Genomic DNA, 25000 nt, shown 5'->3' with positions numbered 1-25000 from the left:
ACTATAGACCAGAGCCCTATTCCCTATATAGTGGTACTACTATAGACCAGAGCCCTATTCCCTATATAGTGGTACTACTATAGACCAGAGCCCTATTCCCTATATAGTGGTACTACTATAGACCAGAGCCCTATTCCCTATATAGTGGTACTACTATAGACCAGAGCCCTATTCCCTATATAGTGGTACTACTATAGACCAGAGCCCTATTCCCTATATAGTACACTACTATAGACCAGAGCCCTATTCCCTATATAGTGGTACTACTATAGACCAGAGCCCTATTCCCTATATAGTGCACTACTATAGACCAGAGCCCTATTCCCTATATAGTACACTACTATAGACCAGAGCCCTATTCCCTATATAGTACACTACTATAGACCAGAGCCCTATTCCCTATATAGTGGTACTACTATAGACCAGAGCCCTATTCCCTATATAGTGGTACTACTATAGACCAGGCCCTATTCCCTATATAGTGGTACTACTATAGACCAGAGCCCTATTCCCTATATAGTGGTACTACTATAGACCAGGCCCTATTCCCTATATAGTGGTACTACTATAGACCAGAGCCCTATTCCCTATATAGTGGTACTACTATAGACCAGAGCCCTATTCCCTATATAGTGGTACTACTATAGACCAGAGCCCTATTCCCTATATAGTGGTACTACTATAGACCAGGCCCTATTCCCTATATAGTACACTACTATAGACCAGAGCCCTATTCCCTATATAGTGGTACTACTATAGACCAGAGCCCTATTCCCTATATAGTGGTACTACTATAGACCAGGCCCTATTCCCTATATAGTGGTACTACTATAGACCAGAGCCCTATTCCCTATATAGTGCACTACTATAGACCAGAGCCCTATTCCCTATATAGTACACTACTATAGACCAGAGCCCTATTCCCTATATAGTGGTACTACTATAGACCAGAGCCCTATTCCCTATATAGTGCACTACTATAGACCAGAGCCCTATTCCCTATATAGTACACTACTATAGACCAGAGCCCTATTCCCTATATAGTGGTACTACTATAGACCAGAGCCCTATTCCCTATATAGTGGTGCTACTATAGACCAGAGCCCTATTCCCTATATAGTGGTACTACTATAGACCAGAGCCCTATTCCCTATATAGTGGTACTACTATAGACCAGAGCCCTATTCCCTATATAGTGGTACTACTATAGACCAGAGCCCTATTCCCTATATAGTACACTACTATAGACCAGAGCCCTATTCCCTATATAGTACACTACTATAGACCAGAGCCCTATTCCCTATATAGTGGTACTACTATAGACCAGAGCCCTATTCCCTATATAGTGGTACTACTATAGACCAGAGCCCTATTCCCTATATAGTGGTACTACTATAGACCAGAGCCCTATTCCCTATATAGTGGTACTACTATAGACCAGAGCCCTATTCCCTATATAGTGGTACTACTATAGACCAGAGCCCTATTCCCTATATAGACAGACAGACACAGACAGACAGACAGACAGACTGTAGATCTATCTCTGTGTACTCAGACAGACAGACAGTCACAGTAGATCTATTCTCTGTGGACTCAGACAGACAGACAGACAGACAGACAGACAGACAGTATTCTCTGTGGACACAGACAGACAGACAGACAGACAGACAGACAGACAGACAGACAGACAGACAGACAGTATTCTCTGTGGACTCAGAGCTCAGGAGCTAAACTCTCTGTATGATGTCAGTCCTCTGAATCCCTCCCTCTACCGTCTCTCTCCCTCCCACCTGTCTCTCCCTCTACCGTCTCTCTCCCTCCCACCTGTCTCTCCCTCCCACCTGTCTCTCCCTCCCACCTGTCTCTCCCTCCCACCTGTCTCTCCCTCCCACCTGTCTCTCCCTCCCACCTGTCTCTCCCTCCCACCTGTCTCTCCCCTCCCACCTGTCTCTCCCTCCCACCTGTCTCTCCCCCACCTCTCTCCCTCCCACCTGTCTCTCCCTCCCCACCTGTCTCTCCTCCCACCTGTCTCTCCCTCCACCTGTCTCTCCCTCCCACCTGTCTCTCCCTCCCACCTGTCTCTCCCTCCAACCTGTCTCTCCCTCCCACCTGTCTCTCCCTCCCACCTGTCTCTCCCTCCCACCTGTCTCCCTCCCACCTGTCTCTCTCTCCAACATCTCTCCCTCCCACCTGTCTCTCTCTCTACCATCTCTCCCTCCCACCTGTCTCTCTCTCTACCATCTCTCCCTCCCACCTGTCTCTCCATCCCACCTGTCTCTCCCTCCCACCTGTCTCTCCCTCCCACCTGTCTCTCCCTCCCACCTGTCTCTCCCTCCCACCTGTCTCTCCCTCCCACCTGTCTCTCCCTCCCACCTGTCTCTCCCTCCCACCTGTCTCCCTCCCACCTGTCTCTCTCTCTACCATCTCTCCCTCCCACCTGTCTCTCCCTCCCACCTGTCTCTCCCTCCCACCTGTCTCTCCCTCCCACCTGTCTCTCCCTCCAACCTGTCTCTCCCTCCCACCTGTCTCTCCCTCCCACCTGTCTCTCCCTCCCACCTGTCTCTCCCTCCCACCTGTCTCTCCCTCCCACCTGTCTCCCTCCCACCTGTCTCTCTCTCTACCATCTCTCCCTCCCACCTGTCTCCCTCCCACCTGTCTCTCTCTCTACCATCTCTCCCTCCCACCTGTCTCTCCCTCCCACCTGTCTCTCCCTCCCTACTCTTATCTCTCCTATTTTCCCTCCCTCTCTGTCTTGGCTGTGACTGTGTGAACCTTGACCTCTGACCTGATTCCATGCTAGATCATATGACCCATGGAATGTTCTATTGGGAATTTTTCATGTTGTCAGCAAGCTGGTTCATGTCTCTTTAGGTTGTCTGGCTGGCTGTCTGACTGGTTAGCTGGTTCATGTCTCTTTAGGTTGTCTGACTGACTGTCTGGCTGGCTGTCTGACTGGTTAGCTAGTTCATGTCTCTTTAGGTTGTCTGACTGACTGTCTGGCTGGCTGACTGGCTCTCTGGTTAGCTGGCTCATGTCTCTTTAGGTTGTCTGGCTGACTGGTTAGCTGGTTCATGTCTCTTTTGGTTGTCTGACTGACTGGCTGACTGGTTAGCTGGTTCATGTCTCTTTTGGTTGTCTGACTGACTGGTTGTCTGACTGGCTGACTGGTTAGCTGGTTCATGTCTCTTTAGGTTGTCTGACTGGCTGACTGGTTAGCTGGTTCATGTCTCTTTAGGTTGTCTGACTGGCTGACTGGTTAGCTGGTTCATGTCTCTTTAGGTTGTCAGACTGGCTGACTGGTTAGCTGGTTCATGTCTCTTTAGGTTGTCTGACTGGCTGACTGGTTAGCTGGTTCATGTCTCTTTAGGTTGTCTGACTAACTGGCTGGTTAGCTGGTTCATGTCTCTTTAAGTTGTCTGTCTGACTGGCTGGCTGACTGGTTAGCTGGTTCATGTCTCTTTAGGTTGTCTGACTGGCTGGCTGACTGGTTAGCTGGCTGGCTGACAGACTTGCTGACTGACTGGCCGGCTGACTGGATTTCTGTCTGACTGGCTAGCTGACTGACTGGCCGGCTGACTGGATTTCTGTCTGACTGGCTGACTGGCTGACTGAGACTTCCTGACTGGCTGGCTGGCTGACTGGCTGAGACTTCCTGACTGGCTGGCTGACTGACTGGCTGAGACTTCCTGACTGGCTGGTTGACTGTCTGACTGCTCCAGTCCAGGTCTAAAACTTGCTGTGAAGTCAGATCTTGTTTATCTATATAACGCTACAAAACCTTGATTGTCCGTCCTCTGTGAGGTGTCTGGTCCTGTGTGAGGTGTCTGGTCCTCTGTGAGGTGTCTGTTCCACGTGTCCTCTGTGATGTGTCTGGTCCTCTGTGAGGTGTCTGGTCCTCTGTGAGGTGTCTGGTCCTCTGTGTGGTGTCTGGTCCTCTGTGATGGTGTCTGGTCCTCTGTGTGGTGTCTGGTCCTCTGTGTGGTGTCTGGTCCACTGTGTGGTGTCTGGTCCTCTGTGATGGTGTCTGGTCCTCTGTGTGGGTGTCTGGTCCTGTGTGAGGTGTCTGGTCCTGTGTGAGGTGTCTGGTCCTGTGTGAGGTGTCTGGTCCTGTGTGAGGTGTCTGGTCCTGTGTGAGGTGTCTGGTCCTCTGTGAGGTGTCTGGTCCTCTGTGTGGTGTCTGGTCTGGTCTCTGTGTGGGTGTCTGGTCCTCTGTGTGGTGTCTGGTCCTCTGTGTGGTGTCTGGTCCTCTGTGTGTGTCTGGTCCTCTGTGTGGTGTCTGGTCCTCTGTGTGGTGTCTGGTCCTCTGTGTGGTGTCTGGTCCTCTGTGTGGTGTCTGGTCCTCTGTGTGGTGTCTGGTCCTCTGTGTGGTGTCTGGTCCTCTGTGTGGTGTCTGGTCCTCTGTGTGGTGTCTGGTCCTCTGTGTGGTGTCTGGTCCTCTGTGTGGTGTCTGGTCCTCTGTGTGGTGTCTGGTCCTCTGTGTGGTGTCTGGTCCTCTGTGTGGTGTCTGGTCCTCTGTGTGGTGTCTGGTCCTCTGTGTGGTGTCTGGTCCTCTGTGTGGTGTCTGGTCCTCTGTGTGGTGTCTGGTCCTCTGTGTGGTGTCTGGTCCTCTGTGTGGTGTCTGGTCCTCTGTGTGGTGTCTGGTCCTCTGTGTGGTGTCTGGTCCTCTGTGTGGTGTCTGGTCCTCTGTGAGGTGTCTGGTCCTCTGTGTGGTGTCTGGTCCTCTGTGTGTGGTGTCTGGTCCTCTGTGTGGTGTCTGGTCCTCTGTGTGGTGTCTGGTCCTCTGTGTGGTGTCTGGTCCTCTGTGTGGTGGTCCTCTGGTCTGGTCTCTGTGTGGTGTCTGGTCTCTGTGATGTGTCTGGTCCTCTGTGTGGTGTCTGGTCACACACACACACACACACACACACACACAACACACACACACACACACTCCAGGGTTGTCACAATACAAAAAATAAATAAAATGTATAAAAATAAAATAAATTAGGACATATTAGGCAAAGCCACAGAATGGGAGTTGATCCAGACATCAACATCATTACATTAGACATTTATGAAGATATGTGTTAATGAATCAATTTCTACAGTCATACAATCAATTTTCACTTAGTTTTTTTATCAATCTAACGACATAACAGCATAATGTGAGGGGGTGAGGGGGAGACGTGAGGGGGGTCGTGAGGGGGGACAAAGTCAATGAAATCTTACTGGACATTGTTTTGGGAACAGTCATTAACAGTTTCAGAGCTAGCAGTGAGTGGTAATGTATAGTTCAGCTGTTCCTCATGGTAGGACAGAGCAGTGAGTGGTAATGTATAGTTCAGCTGTTCCTCATGGTAGGACAGAGCTAGCAGTGAGTGGTAATGTATAGATCAGCTGTTCCTCATGGTAGGACAGAGCTAGCAGTGAGTGGTAATGTATAGATCAGCTGTTCCTCATGGTAGGACAGAGCAGTTGGTAATGTAAGTAGCTGTTCCTCATGGTAGGACAGAGCTAGCAGTGATGGTAATGTATAGTTCAGCTGTTCCTCATGGTAGGACAGAGCTAGCAGTGAGTGGTAATGTATAGATCAGCTGTTCCTCATGGTAGGACAGAGCTAGCAGTGAGTGGTAATGTATAGTTCAGCTGTTCCTCATGGTAGGACAGAGCTAGCAGTGAGTGGTAATGTATAGTTCAGCTGTTCCTCATGGTAGGACAGAGCTAGCAGTGAGTGGTAATGTATAGTTCAGCTGTTCCTCATGGTAGGACAGAGCTAGCAGTGAGTGGTAATGTATAGTTCAGCTGTTCCTCATGGTAGGACAGAGCTAGCAGTGAGTGGTAATGTATAGTTCAGCTGTTCCTCATGGTAGGACAGAGCTAGCAGTGAGTGGTAATGTATAGATCAGCTGTTCCTCATGGTAGGACAGAGCAGTGAGTGGTAATGTATAGTTCAGCTGTTCCTCATGGTAGGACAGAGCTAGCAGTGAGTGGTAATGTATAGTTCAGCTGTTCCTCATGGTAGGACAGAGCTAGCAGTGAGCGGTAATGTATAGTTCAGCTGTTCCTCATGGTAGGACAGAGCTAGCAGTGAGTGGTAATGTATAGTTCAGCTGTTCCTCATGGTAGGACAGAGCAGCCTCAGTGAGTGGTAATGTATAGTTCAGCTGTTCCTCATGGTAGGACAGAGCTAGCAGTGAGTGGTAATGTCTAGTTCAGCTGTTCCTCATGGTAGGACAGAGCTAGCAGTGAGTGGTAATGTATAGTTCAGCTGTTCCTCATGGCAGGACAGAGCTAGCAGTGAGTGGTAATGTATAGTTCAGCTGTTCCTCATGGTAGGACAGAGCTAGCAGTGAGTGGTAATGTCTAGTTCAGCTGTTCCTCATGGTAGGACAGAGCTAGCAGTGAGTGGTAATGTATAGTTCAGCTGTTCCTCATGGTAGGACAGAGCTAGCAGTGAGTGGTAATGTATAGATCAGCTGTTCCTCATGGTAGGACAGAGCAGTGAGTGGTAATGTATAGTTCAGCTGTTCCTCATGGTAGGACAGAGCTAGCAGTGAGTGGTAATGTATAGTTCAGCTGTTCCTCATGGTAGGACAGAGCAGTGAGTGGTAATGTATAGATCAGCTGTTCCTCATGGTAGGACAGAGCTAGCAGTGAGTGGTAATGTATGTTCCTCATGGTAGGACAGAGCAGCTGTTCCTCATGGTAGGACAGAGCTAGCAGTGAGTGGTAATGTATAGTTCAGCTGTTCCTCATGGTAGGACAGAGCTAGCAGTGAGTGGTAATGTATAGTTCAGCTGTTCCTCATGGTAGGACAGAGCTAGCAGTGAGTGGTAATGTATAGATCAGCTGTTCCTCATGGTAGGACAGAGCTAGCAGTGAGTGGTAATGTCTAGTTCAGCTGTTCCTCATGGTAGGACAGAGCTAGCAGTGAGTGGTAATGTATAGTTCAGCTGTTCCTCATGGTAGGACAGAGCTAGCAGTGAGTGGTAATGTATAGTTCAGCTGTTCCTCATGGTAGGACAGAGCTAGCAGTGAGTGGTAATGTATAGATCAGCTGTTCCTCATGGTAGGACAGAGCTAGCAGTGAGTGGTAATGTATAGTTCAGCTGTTCCTCATGGTAGGACAGAGCTAGCAGTGAGTGGTAATGTATAGTTCAGCTGTTCCTCATGGTAGGACAGAGCAGTGAGTGGTAATGTATAGTTCAGCTGTTCCTCATGGTAGGACAGAGCAGTGAGTGGTAATGTATAGATCAGCTGTTCCTCATGGTAGGACAGAGCTAGCAGTGAGTGGTAATGTATAGTTCAGCTGTTCCTCATGGTAGGACAGAGCTAGCAGTGAGTGGTAATGTATAGTTCAGCTGTTCCTCATGGTAGGACAGAGCTAGCAGTGAGTGGTAATGTATAGATCAGCTGTTCCTCATGGTAGGACAGAGCTAGCAGTGAGTGGTAATGTCTAGTTCAGCTGTTCCTCATGGTAGGACAGAGCAGTGAGTGGTAATGTATAGATCAGCTGTTCCTCATGGTAGGACAGAGCAGTGAGTGGTAATGTATAGTTCAGCTGTTCCTCATGGTAGGACAGAGCTAGCAGTGAGTGGTAATGTATAGTTCAGCTGTTCCTCATGGTAGGACAGAGCAGTGAGGAAGGAAGTGGAACTGACAGGCACAACGTGTGAACGATATCAGGGCACATCGGCTGCTCTGATAGACTTGATCCTCTCTCAATCAGAAAACTTGAGACACATTTGACAGAAGTACCCGAAAGTAACAAATTCTAGTATCGATGCTACTAAACGGTTAATGTTTTAGTACCATGCAATACTACAACACACACACACACACACACACACACACCATGACTGGGGTTAGTCACAGCTACTGGTCAAGCTAACTTCCTGTTCTCAACGGTTGTTCCTGTGAACAAGACTTGTGTTTGTGTGACTGAGACATTACCTACCCAATAGGGCCCTGGTCTATAGTAGTACACTACCCAATAGGGCCCTGGTCTATAGTAGTACACTACCCTATAGGGCCCTGGTCTATAGTAGTACACTACCCTATAGGGCCCTGGTCTATAGTAGTACACTACCCTATAGGGCCCTGGTCTATAGTAGTACACTACCCTATAGGGCCCTGGTCTATAGTAGTACACTACCCTATAGGGCCCTGGTCTATAGTAGTACACTACCCTTAGGGCCCTGGTCTATAGTAGTACACTACCCTATAGGGCCCTGGTCTATAGTAGTACACTACCCTATAGGGCCCTGGTACTATGTAGTACACTACCCCTGGTCTATAGTAGTATACTACCTTGGTATATGGTACACTACCGGTATAGTGTCTATAGTAGGACACTACCCTATAGGGTCCTGGTCTATAGTAGTACACTACCCTATAGGGTCCTGGTCTATAGTAGTACCTACCCTGGTCTATGGTAGTACACTACCGTATAGGGCCCTGGTCTATAGTAGGACACTACCTGGTCTATAGTAGTACACTACCCTATAGGGCCCTGGTCTATAGTAGTACACTACCCTGGTCTATAGTAGGACCCTGGTCTATAGTAGTATACTACCCTATAGGGCCCTGGTCTATAGTAGTACACTACCCTGGTATATAGTAGTACACTACCCAATAGGGTCCTGGTCTATAGTAGTACACTACCCTGGTCTATAGTAGTACACTACCCTGGTCTATAGTAGAACACTACCCTATAGGGCCCTGGTCTATAGTAGTACACTACCCTATAGGGCCCTATCTATAGTAGTACACTACCCTATAGGGCCCTGGTCTATAGTAGTACACTACCCTGGTCTATAGTAGTACACTACCATATAGGGCCCTGGTCTATAGTAGTACTACCCTACCCTGGTCTATAGTAGTACACTACCCTGGTCTATATAGTACACTACCCTATAGGGCCCTGGTCTATAGTAGTATACTACCCTGGGCCCTGGTCTATAGTAGTACACTACCCTGGTATATAGGTACACTACCCTATAGGGCCCTGGTCTATAGTAGGACACTACCCTGGTCTATAGTAGTACACTACCCTATAGGGCCCTGGTCTATAGTAGTACACTACCCTGGTCTATAGTAGTACACTACCCTGGTCTATATCAGACACTACCCTATAGGGCCCTGGTCTATAGTAGTACACTACTACCCTGGTCTATAGTAGTACACTACCCTATAGGGCCCTGGTCTATAGTAGTACACTACCCTACCCTGGTCTATAGTAGTACACTACCCTATAGGGCCCTGGTCTATAGTAGTACACTACCCTATAGGGCCCTGGTCTATAGTAGTACACTACCCTATAGGGCCCTGGTCTATAGTAGTACACTACCCTATAGGGCCCTGGTCTATAGTAGTACACTACCCTATAGGGCCCTGGTCTATAGTAGTACACTACCCTATAGGGCCCTGGTCTATAGTAGTACACTACCCTATAGGGCCCTGGTCTATAGTAGTACACTACCCTATAGGGCCCTGGTCTATAGTAGTACACTACCCTATAGGGCCCTGGTCTATAGTAGTACTACCCTACCCTGGTCTATAGTAGTACACTACCCAATAGGGCCCTGGTCTATAGTAGTATACTACCCTGGTATATAGCAGTACACTACCGTATAGGGCCCTTGTCTATAGTAGTACACTACCCTATAGGGTCCCTGGTCTATAGTAGTACACTACCCTATAGGGTCCTGGTCTATAGTAGTACACTACCCTGGTCTATAGTAGTACACTACCCTATAGGGCCCTGGTCTATAGTAGTACACTACCCTATAGGGCCCTGGTCTATAGTAGTACACTACCCTGGTCTATAGTAGTACACTACCCTATAGGGCCCTGGTCTATAGTAGGACACTACCCTGGTCTATAGTAGTACACTACCCTATAGGGCCCTGGTCTATAGTAGTACACTACCCTGGTCTATAGTAGTACACTACCCTGGTCTATAGTAGTACACTACCCTATAGGGCCCTGGTCTATAGTAGTACACTACCCTGGGCCCTATATAGTAGTACACTACCCTATAGGGCCCTGGTCTATAGTAGGACACTACCCTGGTCTATAGTAGTACACTACCATATAGGGCCCTGGTCTATAGTAGTATACTACCCTGGTCTATAGTAGTACACTACCCTGGTCTATATCAGTACACTACCCTATAGGGTCCTGGTCTATAGTAGTACACTACCCTATAGGGTCCTGGTATATAGTAGTACACTACCCTGGTCTATGGTAGTACACTACCCTATAGGGCCCTGGTCTATAGTAGTATACTACCCTGGTCTATAGTAGGACACTACCCTGGTCTATATCAGACACTACCCTATAGGGCCCTGGTCTATAGTAGTATACTACCCTGGTCTATAGCAGTACACTACCCTATAGGGCCCTGGTCTATAGTAGTATACTACCCTGGTCTATAGTAGTACACTACCCTATAGGGCCCTGGTCTATAGTAGTACACTACCCTATAGGGCCCTGGTCTATAGTAGTACACTACCCTATAGGGCCCTGGTCTATAGTAGTACACTACCCTATAGGGCCCTGGTCTATAGTAGTACACTACCCAATAGGGCCCTGGTCTATAGTAGTACACTACCCTATAGGGCCCTGGTCTATAGTAGTACACTACCCTATAGGGCCCTGGTCTATAGTAGTATACTACCCTATAGGGTCCTGGTCTATAGTAGTACACTACCCTATAGGGTCCTGGTCTATAGTAGTACACTACCCTATAGGGTCCTGGTATATAGTAGTACACTACCCTGGTCTATGGTAGTACACTACCCAATAGGGCCCTGGTCTATAGTAGTATACTACCCTGGTATATAGCAGTACACTACCGTATAGGGCCCTTGTCTATAGTAGGACACTACCCTATAGGGTCCTGGTCTATAGTAGTACACTACCCTATAGGGTCCTGGTATATAGTAGTACACTACCCTGGTCTATGGTAGTACACTACCGTATAGGGCCCTTGTCTATAGTAGGACACTACCCTGGTCTATAGTAGTACACTACCCTATAGGGCCCTGGTCTATAGTAGTATACTACCCTGGTCTATAGTAGGACACTACCCTGGTCTATAGTAGTATACTACCCTATAGGGCCCTGGTCTATAGTAGTACACTACCCTGGTATATAGCAGTACACTACCCAATAGGGTCCTGGTCTATAGTAGTACACTACCCTGGTCTATAGTAGTACACTACCCTGGTCTATAGTAGAACACTACCCTATAGGGCCCTGGTCTATAGTAGTACACTACCCTGGTATATAGCAGTACACTACCCTATAGGGCCCTGGTCTATAGTAGGACACTACCCTGGTCTATAGTAGTACACTACCATATAGGGCCCTGGTCTATAGTAGTATACTACCCTGGTCTATAGTAGTACACTACCCTGGTCTATATCAGTACACTACCCTATAGGGCCCTGGTCTCTAGTAGTATACTACCCTGGTCTATAGTAGTACACTACCCTGGTATATAGCAGTACACTACCGTATAGGGCCCTTGTCTATAGTAGGACACTACCCTGGTCTATAGTAGTACACTACCCTATAGGGCCCTGGTCTATAGTAGTATACTACCCTGGTCTATAGTAGGACACTACCCTGGTCTATATCAGACACTACCCTATAGGGCCCTGGTCTATAGTAGTATACTACCCTTGTCTATAGCAGTACACTACCCTATAGGGCCCTGGTCTATAGTAGTATACTACCCTGGTCTATAGTAGTATACTACCCTGGTCTATAGTAGTATACTACCCTGGTCTATAGTAGTATACTACCCTGGTCTATAGTAGTATACTACCCTGGTCTATAGTAGTATACTACCCTGGTCTATAGTAGTACACTACCCTGGTCTATAGTAGTACACTACCCTGGTCTATAGTAGTACACTACCCTGGTCTATAGTAGTATACTACCCCGGTCTATAGTAGTATACTACCCTGGTCTATAGTAGTATACTACCCTGGTCTATAGCAGTACACTACCCTATAGGGCCCTGGTCTATAGTAGTACACTACCCTGGTCTATAGTAGTATACTACCCTGGTCTATAGTAGTATACTATCCTGGTCTATAGTAGGACACTACCCTGGTCTATAGTAGTACACTACCCTGGTATATAGCAGTACACTACCCTATAGGGCCCTGGTCTATAGTAGGACACTACCCTGGTCTATAGTAGTACACTACCATATAGGGCCCTGGTCTATAGTAGGATACTACCCTGGTCTATAGTAGTACACTACCCTGGTCTATAGCAGTACACTACCCTATAGGGCCCTGGTCTCTAGTAGTATACTACCCTGGTCTATAGTAGTACACTACCCTGGTATATAGCAGCACACTACCCTATAGGGCCCTGGTCTATAGTCGGACACTACCCTGGTCTATAGTAGTACACTACCCTATAGGGCCCTGGTCTATAGTAGTATACTACCCTGGTCTATAGTAGTATACTACCCTGGTATATAGCAGTACACTACCCTATAGGGCCCTGGTCTATAGTAGTATACTACCCTGGTCTATAGTAGTACACTACCCTATAGGGCCCTGGTCTATAGTAGTATACTACCCTGGTCTATAGCAGTACACTACCCTATAGGGCCCTGGTCTTTTGTAGTATACTACCCTGGTCTATAGTAGTATACTACCCTGGTCTATAGTAGTACACTACCCTGGTCTATAGTAGTATACTACCCTGGTCTATAGTAGTATACTACCCTGGTCTATAGTAGTATACTACCCTGGTCTATAGTAGTACACTACCCTGGTCTATAGTAGTACACTACCCTGGTCTATAGTAGTACACTACCCTGGTCTATAGTAGTACACTACCCTGGTCTATAGTAGTACACTACCCTGGTCTATAGTAGTACACTACCCTATAGGGCCCTGGTCTATAGTAGTACACTACCCTGGTATATAGTAGTACACTACCCTGGTCTATAGTAGTACACTACCCTGGTCTATAGTAGTATACTACCCTGGTCTATAGTAGTATACTACCCTGGTCTATAGTAGTATACTACCCTGGTCTATAGTAGTATACTACCCTGGTCTATAGTACATTGGTACGTTCATAACACCATTATATACAGGACCAAAACATGTACCCTGATAACATGTAATGTCGTCTATTCATTCCTGACATGTAGATGGACTGGTTGAGGGTCGTTTTAATCATTGTTGTTGTAGTGTTGTACTAGTGAAACCCTTTGTATGTTAGTGAGAACACACACACAGTCTCTCTATCAGTCTGTCTCTCCCTACCGTCTCCCTACCGTCTCTCTCCCTCTACATTACCTACTGTAGAATATATTTAGCTCGGCCTCAGATAGCTGAAGTCAGCCAGCCAGCCAGTCAGTCAGTCATTGTGAAAGAGAACACAACATTACACAACCATCCCAAGACAAGACCAGACCTGACCCTTTCTGATATGTTGACAACCAACCAGCCAGCCAGTCAACCAACCAGCCAGTCAGCCCGTCAGTCAGCCAGTCAACCAACCAGCCAGTCAGCCAACCACCAGTCACCAGCCAGCCAGTCAACCAACCAGCCAGCCAGTCAACCAGCCAACCAGTCAACCAGTCAGCCAGCCAACCAGTCAGTCAGTCAGTCCAGCCAGCCAGCCAGCCAGCCAGCCAGTCAGTCAACCAACCAGCCAGTCAGCCCGACAGCCAACCAGTCAGTCAACCAACCAGCCAGTCAGCCAGCCAGTCAACCAGCCAGTCAGTCAACCAACCAACCAGTCAACCAGTCAGCCAGACAGCCAGCCAGTCAACCAACCAGACAGCCAGCCAGCCAGTTAGTCAGCCAACCAGTGTGCCACTCCTCTGATGTTTAGGCAGGGCAGGGAAACAGGCAGACCAATCGCATGACCTCATGGTGAGTCACCACGCCTGTTTCTAGCGCCTTCTGTCTGACTCCCTTTCAGTTTGGTGCAACAAATACTGTCCAGTCAGAAACTCACACTGCCTTCAGAACGTATTCATACCCCTCATTCCACATTATGTACTTAGTGTCTGAATTCAAAATGTGATAATTTTTTTTGTCTCACCAAACTACCCACAATACCCCATAATGACACCACAATACCCCAATAATGACACCACAATACCCCAATAATGACATCACAATACCCCATAATGACATCACAATACCCCATAATGACATCCCCAATACCCCATAATGACATCACAATACCCCATAATGACATCACAATACCCCATAATGACATCACAATACCCCATAATGACATCACAATACCCCAATAATGACATCACAATACCCCATAATGACATCACAATACCCCATAATGACATCACAATACCCCATAATGACATCACAATACCCCATAATGACATCACAATACCCCATAATGACATCACAATACCCCATAATGACATCACAATACCCCAATAATGACACCCCCATAATGACAATACCCCAATAATGACATCACAATACCCCATAATGACATCACAATACCCCATAATGACATCACATTACCCCATAATGACATCACAATACCCCATAATGACATCACAATACCCCATAATGACATCACAATACCCCATAATGACATCACAATACCCCAATAATGACATCACAATACCCCATAATGACATCACAATACCCCAATAATGACATCACAATACCCCATAATGACATCACAATACCCCATAATGACATCACAATACCCCATAATGACATCACAATACCCCAATAATGACATCACATAATACCACAATACCCCATAATGACATCACAATACCCCATAATGACATCACAATACCCCATAATGACATCACAATACATCACAATACCCCATAATGACATCACAATACCCCATAATGACATCACAATACCCCATAATGACATCACAATACCCCATAATGACATCACAATACCCCATAATGACATCACAATACCCCATAATGACATCACAATACCCCATAATGACATCACAATACCCCATAATGACATCACAATGACATCACATAATGACATCACAATACCCCATAATGACATCACAATACCCCATAATGACATCACAATAATAATGACATCACAATACCCCAATAATGACATCACATTACCCCAATAATGACATCACATTACCCCAATAATGACATCACAATACCCCATAATGACATCACAATACCCCATAATGACATCACAATACCCCATAATGACATCACAATACAATACCCCATAATGACAAAGTAAAAACACGTTTTTGTTTTTACATCTTTGCACATTTATTGGAAATGAAACACAGAAATACACTACGTGACCAAAAGTATGTGGACACCTGCTCGTCGAACATCTCATTCCAAGATTATGTTCATTAATATGGAGTTGGTCCCCCCCTTTGCTGCTATAACAGCCTCCACTCTTCTGGGAAGGCTTTAATATGGAGTTGTACCCCCTTTTGCTGCTATAACAGCCTCCACTCTTCTGGGAAGGCTTTAATATGGAGTTGTACCCCCCTTTCCACTCTTCTGGGAAGGCTTTAATATAGAGTTGTACCCCCTTTCCACTCTTCTGGGAAGGCTTTAATATGGAGTTGTACCCCCTTTCCACTCTTCTGGGAAGGCTTTAATATGGAGTTGTACCCCCTTTGCTGTTATAACAGCCTCCACTCTTCTGGGAAGGCTTTCCACTAGATGTTGGAACATTGTACCCCCCTTTCCACTCTTCTGGGAAGGCTTTCCACTAGATGTTGGAACATTGCTGCTATAACAGCTCTTCTGGGAAGGCTTTTCTTCTGGGAAGGCTTTAACTGGATGTTGGAACATTGCTGCTATAACAGCCTCCACTCTTCTGGGAAGGCTTTCCACTAGATGATGGAACATTGCTGCTATAACAGCCTCCACTCTTCTGGGAAGGTCTTTCCACTAGATGTTGGAACATTGCTGCTATAACAGCCTCCACTCTTCTGGGAAGGTCTTTCCACTAGATGTTGGAACATTGCTGCTATAACAGCCTCCACTCTTCTGGGAAGGCTTTCCACTAGATGATGGAACATTGCTGCTATAACAGCCTCCACTCTTCTGGGAAGGCTTTCCAACTAGACGTTGGAACGTTGCTGCAGGGAGACTTGCTTCCATTCAGCCACTAGAACAATAGTGAGGTCGGTCACTGATGTTGGGTGATTAGGCCTGGCTCGCAGTCGGCGTTCTAATTCATCCCAAAGGTTTTTGATGGGGTTGAGGTCAGGGCTCGGTGCAGGCCAGTCAAGTTCTTCCACACCGATCTCGACAAACCATTTCTGTATTGACCTCGCTTTGAGCACGGGGGCATTGTCATGTTGAAACAGGACAGGAAACTGTTGTCACAAAGTTGAAAGCACAGAATCACAGATCTTAGGCTTGTGTGCGGCTGCTCGGCCATGGAAACCCATTTCATGAATCTCCCGACAAACAGTTATTGTGCTGGCGTTGCTTCCAGAGGCAGTTTGGAACTCTGTAGTGAGGGGTTGCAACCGAAGACAGACGACTTTTACGCGCTTCAGCACTCGGTGGTCCCGTTCTGTGAGCTTGTGTGGCTTACCACTTTGCAACTGAGCCGTTGTTGCTCCTAGATGTTTCCACTTCACAATAACAGCACTTAAAGTTGACCGGGTTAGCATTAGCAGAGCAGAAACTTCACCAACTGACTTGTTGGAAAGGTGGTGGTGCCACGTTGAAAATCACTGAGCTCTTCACTTTTTAATTTTTTTTTTTATGTAACCTTTTTATTTAACTAAGCAAGTCAGTTAAGAACACATTCTTATTTTACAATGACGGCCGACCCCTCCCCAAACCCGGACGACACTGGTCCAATTGTGCGTCGCAAGGCCATTCTACTGCCAATGTTTGTCTATGGCGATTGCATGGCTGTGTGCCTGATTTTTATGGGTGTGGCTGAAATGGAAGAATGCACTAGTATGAAGGGGGTGTCCACATACTGTTGTGTGTGTACAATGCATCTCATTTACATAATTAGTCACACCCCTTTTGCCTTGACACTCCACTGTTGTGTGTATATACAATGTATCTCATTTACATAAGTAGTCACACCCCTTTGCCTTGACACTCCACTATTGTGTGTATATACAATGCATCTCATTTACATAAGTAGTCACACCCCTTTGCCTTGACACTCCACTATTGTGTGTATATACAATGCATCTCATTTACATAATTAGTCACACCCCTTTTGCCTTGACACTCCACTGTTGTGTGTATATACAATGTATCTCATTTACATAAGTAGTCACACCCCTTTGATCATCCTTGATGTCACTACAACTTGATTGGAGTCCACCTGTGGCCAATTGTAATGAGTTGGAACATGGAACACACCTGTCTATATAAGGTTCCACAGTTGACAGAGCAGAAACTATACCAGGAAGTCCAGGGAACTGTCCGGAGATCTCTGAGAGAGAATTGTGATGAGGCATATATCTGGGGGAAAGGTTATAAAACAACTTCTAGAGTTTTTGAAAGTTTCCAAGTGCACATTGGTCTCCAGACAACCCAGACTCTGTCTAGAGCTCGCTGTCTGACCAAACTGAGAAACCCGGGCAAGAAGGACCTCGGTCAGGGAGGGGACCAGGAACCCAATGACCACTCTGACGGAACTACCGAGTTCCCGAGGTGAGATGGGAGAACCTGCCAGAAGGACCTCTGTCAGGGAGGGGACCAGGAACTTCACCAATCTGACAGAACTACAGAGTTCCCGAGGTGAGATGGGAGAACCTGCCAGAAGGACCTCGGTCAGGGAGGGACCAGGAACCCAATGACCACTCTGATAACTTTCACATATAAAAAGGACCTCGGCACATGACAGCACACCTGGAGATTGCAAAAAGGCACATGACAGCACACCTGGAGATTGCAAAAAAAAGCACATGACAGCACACCTGGAGATTGCAAAAAGGCACATGACAGCACACCTGGAGATTGCAAAAGGCACATGACAGCACACCTGGAGATTGCAAAAGGCACATGACAGCACACCTGGAGATTGCAAAAAGGCACATGACAGCACACCTGGAGATTGCAAAAGGCACATGACAGCACACCTGGAGATTGCAAAAAGGCACATGACAGCACACCTGGAGATTGCAAAAGGCACATGACAGCACACCTGGAGATTGCAAAAAGGCACATGACAGCACACCTGGAGATTGCAAAAGGCACGTGACAGCACACCTGGAGATTGCAAAAGGCACATGACAGCACACCTGGAGATTGCAAAAAGGCACATGACAGCACACCTGGAGATTGCAAAAGGCACATGACAGCACACCTGGAGATTGCAAAAGGCACATGACAGCACACCTGGAGATTGCAAAAGGCACATGACAGCACACCTGGAGATTGCAAAAGGCACATGACAGCACACCTGGAGATTGCAAAAAGGCACATGACAGCACACCTGGAGATTGCAAAAAGGCACATGACAGCACACCTGGAGATTGCAAAAGGCACATGTCAGCACACCTGGAGATTGCAAAAGGCACATGACAGCACACCTGGAGATTGCAAAAGGCACATGACAGCACACCTGGAGATTGCAAAAGGCACATGTCAGCACACCTGGAGATTGCAAAAGGCACAGTGACAGCACACCTGGAGATTGCAAAAGGCACGGTGACAGCACACCTGGAGATTGCAAAAGGCACGTGACAGCACACCTGGAGATTGCAAAAGGCACAACAGCACACCTGGCACATGACAGCACACCTGGAGATTGCAAAAGGCACATGACAGCACACCTGGAGATTGCAAAAGGCACATGACAGCACACCTGGAGGCATGACTGCAAACAAAAGGCACATGACAGCACACCTGGAGATTGCAAAAGGCACATGACAGCACACCTGGAGATTGCAAAAGGCACATGACAGCACACCTGGAGATTGCAAAAGGCACACATGACAGCACACCTGGAGATTGCAAAAGGCACATGACAGCACACCTGGAGATTGCAAAAAGGCACATGACAGCACACCTGGAGATTGCAAAAAGGCACATGACAGCACACCTGGAGATTGCAAAAAGGCATGTAAAAGACGAGGCAAAAGATTCTGTGGTCCAACCAGGCACAGCTCATCACCTGTCTAACACCTTTCTTTACTGTGAAGCATGGTGGTGGCAGCATCATGCTATGGGGATGCTTTTCAGCAGCAGGGACTGGGGAGACTGGTAAGGGTGGAGGGAACAATGAATGGAGCCAAATACAGTCAAATCCTTGATGAGAACCTGCTTGAGTGCAAACGACCTTAGACTGGGGTGAAGATTTGCCAAAGCAATGTTGGAGTGGCTTCAGAACAAGAATGACTGAAAGTCCTTGTGTGGCCCAGCCAGACTTAAATCCCATTGAAAATCTGTGGAAAGACTTGAAGATTGCTGTTCACCGACCTCCCCATCTAACTTAACAGAGCTTAAGAAAATCTGCAAGGAACAATGGGAGAAAATCCAGACGTGCAAAGCTGATGCAGACCTACCCAAGATGACTGCAAGCTGGTACAGACCTACCCAAGATGACTGCAAGCTGGTACAGACCTACCCAAGACGACTCCAAGCTGGTACAGACCTACCCAAGACGACTCCAAGCTGGTGCAGACCTACCCAAGACGACTCCAAGCTGATACAGACCTACCCAAGACGACTCCAAGCTGGTACAGACCTACCCAAGACGACTCCAAGCTGATACAGACCTACCAAAGACGACTCAAAGCCGATGCAGACCTACCCAAGACGACTCCAAGCTGATAGACCTACCCAAGAGAACTCTAAGCTGGTACAGACCTACCCAAGATGACTCCAAGCTGGTACAGACCTACCCAACACGACTCCAAGCTGGTACAGACCTACCCAAGACGACTCCAAGCTGGTACAGGGAACCTTAAGATGTCACGACACTGTCCATCACGTTGTCCCATCGAGCTGTGGTGACCTCACCGTCCATCACGTTGGGCCCATAGAGGTGTGGTGACCTCACCGTCCATCACGTTGGCCCATCGAGGTGTGGTGACCTCACCGTCCATCACGTCTTCCCATCGAGGTGTGGCGACCTCACCGTCCATCACGTTGAGCCCATCGAGATGTGGTGACCTCACTGTCCATCACGTTGGCCCATAGAGGTGTGGTGACCTCACCGTCCATCACGTTGGGCCCATCGAGATGTGGTGACCTCACTGTCCATCACGTTGGCCCATAGAGGTGTGGTGACCTCACCGTCCATCACGTTGGCCCCATCGAGGTGTGGTGACCTCACCGTCCATCACGTCTTCCCATCGAGGTGTGGTGACCTCACCGTCCATCACGTTGGGCCCATAGAGGTGTGGTGACCTCACCATCCATCACGTTGGCCCATCGAGGTGTGGTGACCTCACCGTCCAATCACGTTGACCCATAGAGATGTGGTGACCTCACCGTCCATCACGTTGGGCCCATAGAGGTGTGGTGACCTCACCGTCCATCACGTTGGGCCCATAGAGATGTGGTGACCTCACCGTCCATCACGTTGGGCCCATAGAGGTGTGGTGACCTCACCGTCCATCATGTTGGGCCCATAGAGGTGTGGTGACCTCACCGTCCATCACGTTGGGCCCATAGAGGTGTGGTGACCTCACCGTCCATCACGTTGGGCCCATAGAGGTGTGGTGACCTCACCATCCATCACGTTGGGCCCATAGAGGTGTGGTGACCTCACTGTCCATCACGTTGGCCCATAGAGGTGTGGTGACCTCACCGTCCATCACATCACGTTGGGCCCATAGAGATGTGGTGACCTCACTGTCCATCACGTTGGCCCATCGAGGTGTGGTGACCTCACCGTCCATCACATCTTCCCATCGAGGTGTGGTGACCTCACCGTCCATCACGTTGGCCCATAGAGGTGTGGTGACCTCACCATCCATCACGTTGGGCCCATAGAGGTGTGGTGACCTCACTGTCCATCACGTTGGCCCATCGAGGTGTGGTGACCTCACCGTCCATCACATCTTCCCATCGAGGTGTGGTGACCTCACCGTCCATCACGTTGGCCCATAGAGGTGTGGTGACCTCACCGTCCATCACGTTGGGCCCATCGAGGTGTGGTGACCTCACCGTCCATCACGTCTTCCCATCGAGATGTGGTGACCTCACCGTCCATCACGTTGGGCCCATAGAGATGTGGTGACCTCACCGTCCATCACGTTGGGCCCATCGAGGTGTGGTGACCTCACTGTCCATCACGTTGGGCCCATCGAGATGTGGTGACCTCACCCATCACGTCCATCACGTCCATCACGGGCCCATAGAGGTGTGGTGACCTCACCGTCCATCACGTTGGGCCCATCGAGGTGTGGTGACCTCACCGTCCATCACGTTGGCCCCATCGAGGTGTGGTGACCTCACAGTCCATCACGTTGGCCCCATCGAGATGTGGTGACCTCACAGTCCATCACGTTGGCCCATCGAGGTGTGGTGACCTCACCGTCCATCACGTTGGGCCCATAGAGGTGTGGTGACCTCACTGTCCATCACGTTGGCCCCATCAAGGTGTGGTGACCTCACAGTCCATCATGTCTGGGCCCATCGAGGTGTGGTGACCTCACCGTCCATCACGTTGGCCCATAGAGATGTGGTGACCTCACCATCCATCACGTTGGCCCATCGAGATGTGGTGACCTCACCGTCCATCACGTTGGGCCCATCGAGATGTGGTGACCTCACCGTCCATCATGTTGGGCCCATAGAGGTGTGGTGACCTCATCGTCCATCACGTTGGGCCCATAGAGGTGTGGTGATCTCACCGTCTGGCCCGGTCTGAACAGAACACCGCACTTATTTGGTATTTTTATTAGGATCCCCATTAGCTGTTGCCAAAGCAGCAGCTACTCTTCCTGGGGTCCAAACAGAACACAGAGCACAGAACACAGAGCACAGAACACAGAACACAGAGCACAGAACACAGAGCACAGAACACAGAACACAGAGCACAGAACACAGAACACAGAGCACAGAACACAGAGCACAGAACACAGAGCACAGAACACAGAGCACAGAACACAGAGCACAGAACACAGAACACAGAGCACAGAACACAGAGCACAGAGCACAGAACACAGAGCACAGAACACAGAACACAGAACACAGAGCACATAACACAGAACACAGAACACAGAGCACAGAGCACAGAACACAGAGCACAGAGCACAGAACACACAGCACAGAACATAAATTCAGAACATCAATAGACAAGAACAGCTCAAGGACAGAACTACATACATTTTTAAAAAGGAACACGTAGCCTCCATATCAACGCAAACACACAAACTATCTGGGTCAAATAGGGGAGAGGCGTTGTGCTGTGAGGTGTGGCTTTATCTGTTTTGTGAAACCAGGTTTGCTGTTTATTTAAAGCGATATGAGATGGAAGGAAGTTCCATGCAATAAGGGCTCTATATAATACTGTATGTTTTCTTCAATTTGTTGTGGATCTGGGGACTATGAAAAGACCCCCGAGGGGCATGTCTGGAGGGGTAAGTGTGTGTCAGAGCTGTGTGGAAGTTCATTGTTTCTTGTAAATATAAGTGATGCTGTCAGTCTCTCCTCAACTCTGAACCTAGAGAGACTGGCATGTGTCGTATTTATATCAGTCCTCTGATTACAATGAGGAGCAAGAGGTGCCTCTCTGTTCTGGACCAGCTGCAGCTTCACTAGGTCTTCCTTTGAAGCACTGGGACCACACGACTGGACAATAATCATGATCAGACAAAACTAGAGCCTGCAGGGACTTGCTTTTTGGACTGTGTTGTCATCTCTTTATTTACGGCCCAGACCTCTCTCCGTCTTTACCACCACCGAATCAATATGTTTTGATCATGACAGTTTACGGTAACACCAAGTCATTTAGTCTCCTCATCTAGTTCAACACCATTCATTACCAGATTCAGCTGAGGTCTAAGCACTTAGGGAATGATTTGTACCAAATACAAAACGCTCTTGGTTTTAGAGATGTTCAGGACCAGTTTATTACTGGCCACCCATTCTAATCTATATTAGATTATATCATTCTAATTCTAACCTATACCAAAAAAAATTAAGCACCCATGACAAAGTCCTCCCTCTCTCCTCCAGGTCCCTGAGATCATCAGTACGCTGCGTCAGGCTGGGAAGAGCTCGGCGCGCAACGATGACCTGGCAGCGCCCAAACCCGCCGCCTCTTCCTCAGAAGACTGTACTCCGTCCGCGTCGTCCGCCTTCGGCGCTGCCACCATGTTCGCCAAGAGGTTTGAGGTTCTGTTCTGCGGAAGAGTGACCGTCGCTCACAAGAAAGCCCCGCCCGCTTTGATTGACGAGTGCATCGAGAAATTCAGCCAATCGGTAGGGGCCGGGGGCGATCCTAAACCCGATAGCGGCGGTGGATTGGTGGACGGGCTGCGGAGAGCTCTGGCCTTACCGACGCTAACGCGAAATGGAGGAACGGGGGATGGAGAGGTCAGGGGAGGAGGATACGGTGCCTCTAGTGGTGGGAGGCCGGTGGTGTTCAAACCAGACCCCAGTTTCCCCTGCCTCCGGGCCCTGGATGAGAACGGACTGTCACCTGAACCACACACACACACCGCTGGGGTCCAGCCCACCAGTCTACAGGAGAACAGGACCATGCTGTTCATGGTAACTAACACACACACACACACACAAACACACACACACCAGTCTACAGGAGAACAGGACTATGCTGTTCATGGTAACTAACACACACACACACACACACAACATCCTTATGACTCAACAAGTCCTGGTGACCCCTACAACACACACTCAGGGTGACTCCGCAGTGGTTGACCCTAGGTACCCCTCTGCCACCCTGTTTCCTGTCCAGGAAGGAAGTGGTCAGCATGGAACCAGGAAGGAGAACGGGGAGCCGTCCAACACAGCAGACACACATCTATAATAATACCCTCACGCCATCCTGTCTGTCGCTACCGGCAACACAGAGACACACACACACACCATCGCCTCATCCACATGACATCATTTATGTCTCTCTCTCTCTGTCTCTCTCTGGCTTTCACCCAAACAGAAATGCTGCCTCAACCATGAGATCACTCACTCCTCACCACAGCCCTGTGCTTAACACACACCACACACACACACACACACACACACACACACACACACACACACACACACACACACACACACACACACACTAACCGTATACATCAATGATGATCAACCACCGCTATACACGTGCTCCAGTTGCCCCTTTACACATGCTGCTCCTTTACATGCTGCTCCTTCACACATGCTGCTCCTTTACATGCTGCTCCTTTACATGCTGCTCCTTTACATGCTGCTCCTTTACATGCTGCTCCTTTACATGCTGCTCCTTTACATGCTGCTCCTTTACATGCTGCTCCTTCACACATGCTGCTCCTTTACATGCTGCTCCTTTACATGCTGCTCCTTTTTACACATGCTGCTCCTTTACATACACATGCTGCTCCTTTACACATGCTGCTCCTTTACACACATGCTGCTCCTTTACACATGCTGCTCCTTTTTACATGCTGCTCCTTTACATGCTGCTCCTTTCCATGCTGCTCCTTTACATGCTGCTCCTTTACATGCTGCTCCTTTACATGCTGCTCCTTTACATGCTGCTCCTTTACATGCTGCTCCTTTACATGCTGCTCCTTTACATGCTGCTCCTTTACATGCTGCTCCTTTACATGCTGCTCCTTTACACATGCTGCTCCCTTTACACATGCTGCTCCTTTACACATGCTGCTGCCTTTACACATGCTGCTCCTTTACACATGCTGCTGCCTTTACATCCTGCTCCTTTACACATGCTGCTCCTTTACACATGCTGCTCCTTTACATGTTGCTCCTTTACATGCTGCTCCTTTACATGCTGCTCCTTTACATGCTGCTCCTTTACACATGCTGCTCCTTTACATGCTGCTCCTTTACACATGCTGCTCCTTTACATGCTGC

At 48.2% G+C, this 25000-nt stretch overlaps 1 protein-coding gene across 3 annotated transcripts in view; it reads left to right on the top strand.

Annotated features, from left to right (window-relative positions):
- tbc1d1 (TBC1 (tre-2/USP6, BUB2, cdc16) domain family, member 1) overlaps positions 1-25000 on the top strand; it is a 146367-nt gene that overhangs the window by 12536 nt on the left and 108831 nt on the right. For all 3 annotated transcript variants that reach the window (XM_042318262.1, XM_042318264.1, XM_042318263.1), the window contains exon 2: positions 23135-23671. In XM_042318262.1, coding sequence (XP_042174196.1) covers positions 23135-23671 — 537 coding nt within the window. The remainder of the gene's footprint in view (positions 1-23134; positions 23672-25000) is intronic.

This window comes from Oncorhynchus tshawytscha, unplaced genomic scaffold, assembly GCF_018296145.1.
Source record: "Oncorhynchus tshawytscha isolate Ot180627B unplaced genomic scaffold, Otsh_v2.0 Un_scaffold_1746_pilon_pilon, whole genome shotgun sequence".
Classification (NCBI taxonomy): domain Eukaryota; kingdom Metazoa; phylum Chordata; class Actinopteri; order Salmoniformes; family Salmonidae; genus Oncorhynchus; species Oncorhynchus tshawytscha.
This window is presented reverse-complemented; position numbering and strand designations above follow the sequence as displayed.